At 36.6% G+C, this 13,295-nt stretch overlaps 1 protein-coding gene across 3 annotated transcripts in view; it reads right to left on the bottom strand.

Moving 5' to 3' along the window:
• Positions 1–3,763: 3,763 nt before the first annotated feature.
• FAM114A1 (family with sequence similarity 114 member A1) overlaps positions 3,764–13,295 on the bottom strand; it is a 30,614-nt gene continuing 21,082 nt past the window's right edge. For all 3 annotated transcript variants that reach the window (XM_039699068.1, XM_039699069.1, XM_039699070.1), the window contains 5 exons: positions 12,388–12,555; positions 11,036–11,175; positions 9,712–9,784; positions 7,158–7,211; positions 3,764–5,757 (listed from right to left, as the gene is read on the bottom strand). In XM_039699068.1, coding sequence (XP_039555002.1) covers positions 5,647–5,757; positions 7,158–7,211; positions 9,712–9,784; positions 11,036–11,175; positions 12,388–12,555 — 546 coding nt within the window. In that variant the 3' untranslated portion in view covers positions 3,764–5,646. The remainder of the gene's footprint in view (positions 5,758–7,157; positions 7,212–9,711; positions 9,785–11,035; positions 11,176–12,387; positions 12,556–13,295) is intronic.

Here is a 13,295-nt window from a genome sequence, read left to right on the forward strand (position 1 = left end):
CTGTTGAGAAGGGTGGCCAAAGTATTACAGAAGGAAAGAATTCTGTAGCAAGCATGTTAGTTTCTGCAGTAAACCAGGAAGACCATCATAATTTGTGCAATATCTTAGTGGATAAAGAAAAAAATGTGGAAAAATACTGATTTGGCTTCAAATCACAGAATTGTTATTATAGATTTTTAATAACTCATTAAGACATTAAATGGGTTTGTACTTTTTGAGAAATTGCATTTCTGTCTTTTGTTCTATTGTGGATCATTAGCATTCCAACCCATTATCTCTTGGAACTTTTCCTTACTAATGCTTGGAACATTTACTACTGCTCCTCTGAGTGCAGTGGAGCTGTTGGGGCTGAGCAGGGTCCCAGACTCCTTTGGTGCTAACAAATGATTTGTGGGTACAGCTTAGCTATCAGTTACTAGGCAGAGACAGAAACTGCCAGGACTTCGGGCTCCCTTGTGCTAAATCCATCAGGCTGAACAGATTGTAAACTGCCCATTGCAAACACGATAGGCAGCAATTCAGCATCCAGTTAATACTTCATTACCTCCATTCCTTACATTTATTCCTTACATTTATTCAGGAGGGAAGCCTTTCCCTCCTGAAGCTTTCTGAAATTGAATTTTCCAGTCTACACTGAGCAGTTCAGATTTAATAGCAATAGTTGTGCATATTAGCTTCTGAATGATTTGAGGGCGTATGGATTTTTTTTTGCATTTTGTTGGGTAAGTCTGAAGCATTTGTTTCTATTATTTTTTGTTTGACCATCTTATTAAAAAATAAGAGAAAAATACTTTCTTGATTTGGGGGCTTTTTGTTGTTTGTTTGTGGTAATAAGAATGCTTCTCAGAAGCAGAGTTTTTCAGAAGTAGAGTTTTTAATAAGCTTTTCAGAAGAAGAGTTTTTAATACAGTCTATAAATAAAGTAAACCTCTCACAATTTGCTTCTTGGTTGTTTTTTCTCCTTATTATAGAGAGCGACTTACAGAAAAAGAGACATATTTGTCTCAATTCACTACAGAATTGCTAAGGCTGTTTTGGTTGGTGTTTAAATGCTTCAAGTGATTTAAGCTATCACTTTTCTCCTTCAGTAATCCAGAGATCTTGATAGGGCCAGCCCTGCTTCTTATGACCCCAACTTAATTTTCATTCTCTTATAACTTAATTATATTCTTATTCTTGCTGCCTATAACCTACCTCTTTTCCTTAGACAAATAAACTGTGATTTGCTATTTTATTACCCAGTTATTCCACAGCTCTCCAAGCATTTGGTTTTACTACCCTGGAAGGTTCCACCTTCTAAGTTACCTTTAAGAGCTCCATAAACGAAACCCAAAAGGCACTTTCAAGCTTTTCTTGTCTGCTGAGTAAAGCTTACCTTGTCTTCTAACTGTGATCCAAACTACAGGAAATAATGGAAGAATGGGAGGACATTGGTGAGGATGGTAACAAAAGATGTGATCCTGAAGTAATTCTGGTTGAGAAGGATTTCAGGTGGTCACTGGTCCAATCTCCTTACACTTGAGGAGGGACTGAAAACAACTGGTTTAGTCTTGCCATCTTTTCCTGAGGTTTGGTTTCTCTCCTTCCACATCCTTGTAACTCCTTGTCCTCATCTCTGGCTTTGTCAGAAGTGAACATGTCAGGGGAGAAAGCATGTCTTGGAGCAGCCTTTCAAGCACAAGATGATGGGCAGGAGGGAAGAGCCTCAGAAATCAGAAAGGGAAAAGAGACATGAAGGTGGAGAAGGGGGGTGTGTGTGTGAACAGAATTGGTGGGGAAGGTGGAACTGATGGAGCAGAGAACTTGCAAAATGGACAGGAGACTGAACAGGCAAAGGGAACTGGAGGGAAGGCAGAGACCATCTTAAATACCAGCACCAGATAAGCTGCTGATACAGCCTCTGACATCTCAAAGGGCTGGAAGAGCAGGGCTGCATTTTCCCAAATGTATTAAATGGGCTGAGGAGCTTCTTAAGGTGTTCAAAAATTACTTGAATTACCTGGTGTTCTGGTAGGCCCTCAGAAGGCTGTAATGGAAGGCTGTGAAGAGGAGATAAAAGTGGGAAGACTGCTAAGGAGCTCTTAGCAAACATGTGCTCAGGGACTTTTGCAGGGCAGCCAATAGAGGGAGAGTGAGCACTGCGGATCCACAGTGATCAAATTAACTGTTCTTTCCTATTCTTTTCTTTTTCCTATTTCTTTTCTATTCTTTCCTTTGAGCTCTTCCACTTTTAATGTTCCACCTCTGACTACCTTTCAGTTAATGCAGATTTTCATTTTACTTCAGAAGTGCATTATTCCTGTTCTGCTCAGCTAATCAGATGTCATCTCTTGTTTATGCTGAAAAAATATTTTTACGGAGGCTTTTCTATAATCCAGCCTCGGAAATTGTTCTTATTTCCAGAGAGCACATTCTTTGTTTTTTCTTTTGAAAATAATTTTCGTATCCCATCTTTTTAACAGAGCTGAATTTTTTACATTTTATTTTAAATTTTTAATTCTAAAACTGTACACTGTCATCAATATGAATGCTGAAGTAGGAGACAGCATGGAAAATGTATAAGTTGCACAATAAAAGTAGCTTCAGCAACAAACCTGAGACAGAATAAAGTGTTTGAAGTCCAGAGGGCTTTCCAGTCCAACTGTAAGTACTCCAAAGTAGGTCAGACTGGCTGATGGCATCATGTTAAGCCTTACTCTGAGATGGTTTTCAAAAGAACTCAGGAAAGTCCTTTTCCATGCTCTACATTCTTCTGAGACTAGCAGAAAGGATAGGGCTGTCATCTGAAATAGAACTGAATGTCTCAAAGATAATCCTATGAGCTGGGTGAATGCCTGTATGATAAAAACACTTCGGTGAATCAGAAAAAAAGGGGAAACCTGTATTTGTCATTCAAAATACTGTGGTGTTTCAGACTCCTTGAAATTGTTATGAATCCTGACTGGTGAGTGACACTGGACATTACTGGTCACACACATCATTAAGAAGCATCCCAACGGGTAATGACTGTGATTTTGTATGACATGACTGAGGCACTTTTTGGAGGAAGATATTAACGGCTTCAGTGGGTGATTTAAGCAGCATGATAGAAAGTGGAAGAGACAGTTCTTTTGTTCAGCTGTCTCTAGCAATGGAAGCTGGAGTGTAGGAGGAACTCATAGGGAAGAGATGTTTACACATGAATAGACTATACCCTAAGAAGCAGTAAACAACCTTCAGCTTGCTTTGGTTTATTTACCTAAAAAAAAAACCAAATTCAAGAAAAAAAGAAGTCAGTATCCTTAATATACAGCGAATTACTTCTTTAACAGTCTAATTCCAGCTCGTTCTTCAGGGATGACCTGTAACTGTGGATCATCTGCAAGGCTGTAGGCATGCAGACATTGTTTTAAGTTTCATCCTGACAAATTTCGAACTTAGTGCACAAGCCTGCCTCCTTTGTTGCTGCATAACAGGGTGGGTGTGCTCAAAAGTGAATGGAATGCCATGGAAAACACATCTGCTCAAGAAAACATTCTCATAAGTACTTAAAACCTAGTAGTTTGCCAAGTGCCAAGGCTCAGTGTACTAACCTGGAAAAGGGTGGTGATGAAAGAAAGAACACTCTCCATTAAAAGTTTAAAGCAACATCTGTTTTTGTCAGCCTCCCAGTAAAATCATACTCATCATTCCAAAGGTAAATAAAAAAATCAGAAAGTAAATTATTTCACTGAGAATATACTCCCATCACATTATTCTTCAAACTTTTAGTGTACTGTCTCAGTTCAGCATCTCAAATTATTTATTTGACTGGTGGAAAATACAAATCAATGTAAACAAAATATTCTGGCTACATCCATACAGTACTTTGCTACTGAAATATTATTTACCCTAAGTTGATTTAAAGATCCGACATTCAGTTTTCCTAGAAGAAGATGGCTGAATCAGATGGGAGTATCCCTATGCTTGCATACTGCCCTGTTCCCCCTCCTACATTGTATGGATGTAAATACTTCAGTTCTCCATGTTACTTTTTATAGCTTCTTTTACTTCAGGCTAAGGTATTTTATTCATAAATGCATAATTTAAACAAGACAATGAAACCTCTCGTAAGGAGTATCTCAGATAAGCAATCTTTGTCTTAAGAATGCTCCTCAGTGATTTCAAACATTATCTCCTGAGGCTTCTGATATTATATTCAGCCTGTAAAAATGAATTTGAAGACTGTACATCTTCTACTTACCCAGAAAGATATCTCTATGTCTGTTAAATTACAGGGTGCCAGGAAATAGATTTTGTGTAATAAACCTTATTTATATATATATATAAAACACAAAAAGACCTTTCTGTCCACTTATTTGGACTCAAAGAAGTTACCATGTGCAGAGCAGATACATGGTTTCTCTTTTCTACTGAACACAGAAACTGCCTCACGCTCTACTTAATTATTTTTATGATGTATGAACTATGCTTAAACATATTAAAATGTTAACTGCAAAAATTAGCATTTAAATACAATTAATGAGTATACCAAGAGAAAAAAATACAAAATAACGGAAAGAAACATAATAAATGTCAAAAATTCAAGAGAACAGGCTATGTAAAATACTGGAAGGTTCTTCCTAAGAGGTAAACTAGCCTAAACAAGTTCTTAGGTCCAAAACTGAGTATTTTAAACTACAGATATGGACAAATTAGCACGGTTGCTAGTGTTATGAAATGTCATTCCTACTGCTTGCTTATGCCTTAACTATTGCCTCAGAAAAAAGATGATTGCTTTGACAGATGACCTCCACACACAAAGCAATTTTTTCGTAACTTCTTGCTACAACTTCTATTTCTGAAGGTAGGCATCAGTAAACCCCAAATCGTTAACCCAGTAATACATCTTAGAGAAGGCTGTTTAGCAGGTGTTTTGATTGCCAACCAAAAGGGAAATTTCCTATCCCCTGCATATTTAAAATATTACTTTTGTCTCCTGTGTTGTTCAACCACTGAAATGAGGAAATAGACCTAAATTAATATAAACTTATGGGTCAGCAAATACAGAGCTATACCCGTAATCTTAACTGGCTCAGAAAATTTATTTTCAGTATAATTCTTTATGCATAACCTCCATAATTTTCACTTACCTATTGCTGTACAACTCCTTCAACACAAGGTGTTATGTTAGTGTTACATATCCATATGATGTTATTATTTGCTACTGGAATTAATACTTAACAAGCTCAACACTTTGACAATTTGTTCATGTTGGCAAAAATTAAATACTGAAACAATTTTCTGAAATATAGTTTTTAAGCTGCAGTTACAAATCAAACAGTATAAATGGTAATTTGAAGTTAAATGTTTTAAGAAACTTTACATTCCAATTTGTTTCATACATTGTTTATAACTGAAAGGGTCAACATTTAGAATTCGTATTTAAGTCAATGCTAATATCAATAAACTTCTGTTTAAATTAATGCAAAGCATGAACTGCACTGGAAAAGAAATTACTCACTTTACTAGCTACTTCTAAAGTCTTAAAGTCTGAAAGAGTTTTAAAATGTTCAGTACTGTGTGTGCAAAACCGCATTTAGTGTCTTCAAAGAACTCTAGTGGCCAACTTCTCTTGTACCAGCTCTTCTCCTGGCACAGCTCAGGACTTTGGGTCTGTGGTTGCTCTCAAGCTGACAACTCCTGGGCTTTTGAACAACTGGTCTGGATATGGGAAATTTGCAGAACTGGAAGCAGTAACTGGAAAGCATCCTGAATATAAGTAGTACTGTTGCAGCCCTAATGGGGAGAGAAAACATGGTTAATCAGTACAGCTGCCACGTACTTCAGGAATGACACTGGACTTTTCTTTTTCCTTTCTTTTTTTTTTCTTCACATCTGCATCATGCTGTATTAGCATTGTCTTCACACAAGATTTTAGAATCTGTAGATAGCATAGCCTGAATATAGAAATATAGAAAACTCTGACTGCCGCTAAGTTTGAACTCTAAGGCAGTTTTGTGGGTAATATGAGTAGAATAAAATGCCACAGTGTTCAGAAGCAGATTTGACTTTTAAACACAAACCAGCTAGTCTTTCCATCAACTGAACTAATTTTGAATTTGCTGTAGGTAGGAGAAGTGTCACTGAAATTAACAGTTCAAATTATAATGGTTTTAACATGTAGTACTATTTTTGGAATTTCTAGTACTGAACAGTATAGCGTCCTGTAATTCTCCATGATTCTAGACTGTATTAATACATATTTGTATACAACTAAGGGATTTATGAAGTACAGAACATTGCATTCCACAATTCTAAATATTCCTAGAATTTGCAGTTCCTGTAGCACAGGAAGGTAAGTCAGTAGCTACAGCAAATTTACCCTACAACAAAAGGAACTGCATGGTATTCTTCACTACAGCTCTATTCAACTTTCTGTAATTTTCCTTAAAGGTACTGTTAATTCAGTGCAAAATTGGCTATTGTAAAGAAATCTTCTCTTTATTTTTAAGGGAATGCAGCTATTAAATACAGAATGACAATTTATGGTCACTACTATATGTTTCCTTATGTTTTAAGGGAAGTGTGATCTAACAGAGTTAAAAACTTGTGCTGCAGTTCCTATGAGTTTTGGGACTTTATGAGGATCTTCATCTCAACCTCTTCTTGATAAAATTGAAGTATATTTTATTTACTGTGCTTTTCTGAAGAAAAATAGAACATGGTGTCAAATAAAAGAAATCACTCATGAACATTTTGGTGGTCTGACACATGGTTATCCATGTGCTGACCAAGGCTGTTGCTAGACTGTGAATCTTTGTAAAAATCTAAATGCCTGCAGATGAGAAACACTGTAGCATACCTACAATCCAAATTTTAAAGGAAAGAATACTCTGGAACTGCAACTTGTTGCTGTGCTCTGACCAATACAGCAGCAGAGTTTCAGAGTGGCCAGCCTCACTTCAGTCATACAGCTCTTAAGAGTCCTCAGTAAATGCAACCTGACTACTACAGTGTTTGTGGGAGAGGCTGAACACAAAATTTATGTTCTGGCACTGAACAGCCGGAATGATATTGTCATTACTTTTTAAATAGTTTTGGAAAGCCTTTGGAAATAGCCTTTGGAAAGAAATGTGCCTATCTCATTCAAAATAATTTTATTAGAACATTTTCTAATGTGAAGAGGTGGAGCTTACCTCTAATAGTACACTGTTGATGATGGGGTTAAGAACCTCTGCCTTCATATTGCTCTGTAAACCAGAAAACAGAATGAAAAGCCAGGTCAAGAAATACACTCAACAGAAATATACTGATATCTGAGATGTTGTTTTATGAATTCTGTGGAAGTCTTCTTTCACCTTGATTCTTACTCAGACTGTTTATCTCAGTATTACTAGTAACTGTACACCTTAGTACACCTATGTACTTCTATCAGAGTACAATAAGCTCTGTGTACAGTGAAACCTGAGGCCTGTTGTTTTACTTCTTCATTAATTCAAATTGTCTACTTCCCTACAGGTGTGAGGTTTATGTAATGACATTATTTATCCATCTGTCTATCAGCAATGTTTTCACATCCCACAAAATTCCCATCTCTCCTTGCTCATTTTCATGGACACAAAAAGGAAAAAGATATGTCAGAGAAAAAGGAAGGTCTTAGAAGTTATGCAAATATCTGTGGTTAGGACCAAATGAAAGGTCCAGGGTAGCTCCCCTACAGAAGGAAAACCAGGTGAAACTGAGATCCCCAGATGGAAGCAGCGCATGTGCTGGGCAGTATAGAGTGGTCAGTGGAACAGGTCAGCATGCACAACATTCTTCTCAAACACCAGAGAGGAAGAAAGATGGATACAATGAGTAGTAACTCTACTAGAGGCTAAAAAAAAATCAAGATTCATTAGCTCCTCTACTTTTTAAAATGGCAAAAGTCCTTCCCTTTTTTATTCTCACTGTTCTTCACACTGTGGTTCTTTAGAACAACAGTAACCTCCAGCAAGAGTTGTTTTCTTTCAACACTGTATCAGGAACAGTGTGGCCAGCAGGAGCAGGAAGGTCATCCTTCCCCTGTACTGGGCACTGGTGAGGCCACACCGTGAGAGCTGTGTCCAGTTCTGTCCCCTCAGTTTGGGGAGGAGATTGGGACACTCGAGTGCATACAGAGGAGGCAACGAGGCTGGAGAGGGGCTGGGAACACAAACCCTGTGAGGAATGACTGAGGGAGCTGGGGGTATCCAGCCTGGAGAAAAGGAGACTCAGGGGTGACCTTATCACTCTGCAACTCCCTGAAAGGTGGCTGAGGTCAGGTGGGGGTTGGTCTCTTTCTCCAGGCAGCAACTGACAGAACCAGAGGACACAGTCTTAACCTGTGCCAAGGGAAATATAGGTTGGATGTTAGGGAAAAGTTATTTACAGAAAAGGTGATAAAGTACTGGAATGGCCTGCCTGGGGAGGTGGTGGAGTCACCATCCCTGGATGTGTTCAGACAAAGACTGGATGTGGCACTCAGTGCCATGGTTTAGTTCAGGTGTTAGGGCTGGGTTGGACTCAATGATCTTGAATGTCTTTTCCAGCCTAGTGATTCTGTGATTCTCAACACAATACTGATTAATTTAACTGAGGGATTTCCACTTACAACCTTGTAGCTCTCATATTACAGATTTATGGAAACATGAAATTTCTTAATTTTAGTTTTGAGAAAGATGGCAGAAACAATAAGAGATACTTAGAGAAAATAAGTACACTTTTAGTTATAGAAAATCCATTACAAAATGCACTGTTTAGTGGGCCAGTTTAATCTTTTGTGTGCAATTTATTTTTATATTTTTGTGCATGCATTCACTTCCAGTGTCCCACAGATATATGGTAAAGTACAATACCAAAATGCAAAATAAGCATTTTTTCCTCACAGTAATTGGAAGTTATGTAAATTATTCATAATAAAAGCAAAGAAATAAATCATGTCCTTTACAAATAACTATGAAAAAACATGCTCAGAGATGTGCTGGCAGAGCTAATGGAAAACTGGAAAAATTTCCTTTGAATTACATTCCTGTTTTCATGGAACAATCAGGAGAACAAGAATTTGCTCTCCTCTGATGTTTACAGAACAATTTAAGCAACAGCACAATTTTTACCTCTGAATCCTGCTATAATACTGTGACGTCAGTTATCCTTGAAGCATCTTGAAAAGTAGGATACTATTTCTAGCAAAGATGTTCACAGATAAATGGATGTTCTTAAACAGAATATCTTGTGATAGAAGACAGAGTGATTTTTTAAGTTGGACCAAACAGATTTTCTAATCTCTGCAAACACTGCAGTGCTAAGCCAGGGGATCTAGTAAAGGCTAAGAAGGACAACTCGTGAAACCATCTTAAGGTACTGCAAGTAAAATCTGTTAATGACTTTTACACAAATGTGTTCAAAAGGGATAGGCCGAGTCGGAGAAGAAATTATCATCAAGCTGTGTAACTTCAAATGTGGGACCCTTCAATGTGAGAAGTGTTCAGGGTGATCAGGAAAAACAGGAAGTGGTTTCTAGAAAGAGAGATTTTACAAGGCAGGGAAGTGCTGTTATCTGTCAAGGGGTATAAACTTTCCTGCTGTAGAAATGCTCTGTGCTCTTGATATGAGGAAAGAAGTGGACTCTTTGCTGATATAAAGCCTCTGGACCCACATAAGAATTTCTGTTTCAAGAGGTGAACTATGTTAAAAAAAGCCCAAATGCTACAGAAAATGCTGTCATCTTACCCCAGCTGCTGTTACAGAATCTGAAAACTTCTTTGATAAAGATGAAACTTCATTGCACATGGCACTTGTTAAACTGGTTTTAAAAAAACAAGAGAGACAAATATAAAAATACATCCTTGATCTGTTAATAGATAAAAACCCCATGACAAACTTTATCTTGGAAGCAAAGATGTTCTTAAAGCAATTTTGTTTCTAAATATTTTTAAAATATTTATGCATAAACTGTTCCTGATAAAGTTTTTATATTCCTTCACTGAAAAATCCACTGCTGACTACAGCCGCAATATGATGTGGTGTTGTACACACCAGTCTGTTTTGACAGTGCAATGTTTCATTTGTTTAAATTCTGAACTTCTAGTTTAACTATGGTTTTTCTGATGATTGCAGCAACACAATTTCTGGGAATACTGTTGGAAATAAATCAAACCTGAATGAGAACAGTGAGAAGTTTTCTACGTGAACAATAAAACCTCTACTCTATGCTAAAAGAGAAAGACCACTTGTGGTTAAAATATGAGGGAACAATTCCGGTCCGAGATCTTTCATTATTTTCCTAGACATTCCCAAGTGTATCCCGTAGGACCACATCCTGCAAGGTGCACTGTACCTTAGCTCTGATTCTGAAAAATACTTAGTAAGTGCTCTATTTTAGAGTGAAGTACTCCTTACTCCTATGGACTTTGCTATTCTTAGTAGCATTCTTAAGGATAAGCACTTGGTTAAATATTTTACTTACTTAGGAGTCAACTGTTTAAAATATCTTAACATGAAAACTTACTGAAATCAGTAGATTACAGAGAGCTGAGATTTGAGTTTGGAGTCCCACTAGACTGACTGGCTTGAAATTCTGGGTGTTTCATTATAGTTAACTACAAAGTTGCTAACAAATGTGGTCTGTTGTTTAGAACTACAGATTTATTTTTGTGTTATTTTTGGTAGATAAACACTAGATAATGAAACTCTGTTGGCAGATAACAGGACTGCATTATACACTCTAAAAGCAAACTCCATGTATGCAGGCACAGTATCTTCTGCAGAGGGAACAGGAAATCCAACTCAAGTTGGCATGCACATTTGCTTGCTGGAGCAGAAACAACTTTTAGCCAGCGTATAGGTCATGTTTTCGTAAGCATACAGATGTCAGCCATGTCAAAGAATGACAGGTAGCCTATAGAACCTGATTTCATGAGAAAGTATAGCACCAGGATCCCTGAATACAGTGCTGTTTGTTGATCCATGAACTTACTGTGCCTTCAAGCTAAATGGAACTTCATGAGTTCTATGTAAATGTCAAATGCTCATATATGAAGTACATAATACTCACTTTGTCAGTACTTTTGCTTGATCTTGAGCTGTTTTTTCTACTTCCTGCCCATGTAGAATTAATTCTGCTACTTTATGAAGCTGTTCAATACAACGAGCAGTTACCTCAGCCAGACTTTCAATGGACAGCATGTAGATTTCCTTAAATTAAAAATGGGAATAATATAATCAATAATAACAACACTGATAAATGTTAAATACATACAAAAGAATATATATAAAAGAATTTCAAACGTATAAAAAGAATACAAAAGAATTTCAAACACAGGAACCCTTCCTACCCCAACTACCCCTACACCACATACATAGTGAAGTAAAATCAGCCATAATGTCATCCTCACAAACAATACTGGAAAATTAAATATTCAGACTATAAAACACAGACATTCTACCTGCTCTGAAAAATCAGTAAGATCAAGTCTACTGTTTACTTGGCTGGGAACTAGGTCAGGCTCTTGGATTTTCTAACATAGCACTTTTAAACCTCGTCCTAACAAACAGAAAGATACTTAAACTCTAGAATAAGTCATAATCATAATAATTTTCATATGGAGGCAGAAGTACTGAGTCATCCTTTAGCTGAATCTCTAGAGCAGAAATAGAATATGCACCCAATAAAAAATTTGCTTTTATCAACAATTACAGGAATTTTTACATAGCACTGTGGGGTTACAGCTTTCACAAGCTGATGCCAGCTGGTAATCTGCAATCACATAAAAATCTGTAATATATACAGTGTATGTATTCTGTCTGCTTCTTTAGACTTTTTTGTAAGGAAACATGACAGATAATTTCTAATTAGAAATAATCTCAACAAAGATAGCAACCACATTTAATATTGCCATTAACTTGACAGAAAGTACTCAATCACAATTAACCTTATCAGAACTGTCCAAATGAATACTTTTAGCCTTAAGAGCTAGCTTTCATAAAGAGAATTAACAGTTGTTAGTTGCCTAAACAATATTTCTGTTTTGTCTGTTTATGATTTAAATTGTCAAAATAGTTTGAACATTTTCCCATGTACTGTCACTGAGAGAAGGAGATACTAAGCAACACTGAGACACAACTTTCAGCTCACTGTATGTTGAGTATATACATGCATACACACCAAAACACAGATATAAAACCATAAAAACAATGTGATAGAGAACCTATTACTTTGATATTCACTTGTGGAAAAAGAATAACAGTAAGAATATTCAGTCTTCAACTGGGTCTACAGTGAATAGTTGTATATTACTATTTCTTATTACTTCCATGAATTTAAAAAATAAAGATGACATATAAAGCCAACACACAAAGAAACAATCTTATCACTTAATGAAGCTTATCCTCCAAAAGTTATTTTACCTCCACAGTTTTGCTTTTGTCTACTTCTGTTATATCACTCTCAATCTTATTGTCTTTTTGAGTCTTTTCTTCACCAGGTTCTTCAGGTTTTTCATTTAGCTCCTCTTCTATGTCTGCTGGGGTGGACAAACTAGCTTCTTCCAGCCATTCATGAGCTTTTTTCCTAGCCTGCCAAACAAAGAACCCAACCCCAAAGTTCAGTTTGAGAAGAGACTATGAGATGACATTCCTGAACATAAATTAACAATACATTTAATCACTTCCTCTTTATACTCAGAAATTTGAATGTATCAAACCTCTGAGTGGCATTTAGTTAAGTGTACATTTAAGAAACTGTAGGGAGAAGCATTTTGGACTGCATAGAGATGGATTATCCAGGGATAATTCCTCTAAACATATAATATTCCTAACCAACATGTACAGCTGGTGTTAATTCCGAAGTTAATATTTCTGCTTTGTCATTCAACATGAATTTACAAAATTTTGTAAGAAATTTTTCTTACACAGTTTCCCAAATAAGAAAATAAGAAGTGTGTATAAAAAAGAAAAGAAAAATTTGAAGAGGTAAGATAGATGTATTAAATTCTTAAAGGAAAAATAAACATAAAATCACTGTATCTTGAGCTGCTTTCCCTGACACGCAAATAGATCAAAGGTGAAGAGTCTTGAGGCTTTATACAACTTCAAACTACTGCTATGCTTAGTAGGAATTTTATGATGCCACTTTTTTAACAGGAAATCAAATTAAAACACATTAAGACCTAAGCCTAAGCTAGTTATCCATAGTCTATCTACGTAGCTAAGAGATAAACATTCATTGGAGCTTAAGATCAGAAGATGAACCAGCTTTAAAGGGACCTGATAGTACAAATGTGACTAGTTATGTGACTAGCTCCTAGACATCTCAC

Source organism: Passer montanus, unplaced genomic scaffold, assembly GCF_014805655.1.
Source record: "Passer montanus isolate IOZ18808 unplaced genomic scaffold, ASM1480565v1 scaffold13, whole genome shotgun sequence".
In the NCBI taxonomy this organism is placed as follows: Eukaryota; Metazoa; Chordata; class Aves; order Passeriformes; family Passeridae; genus Passer; species Passer montanus.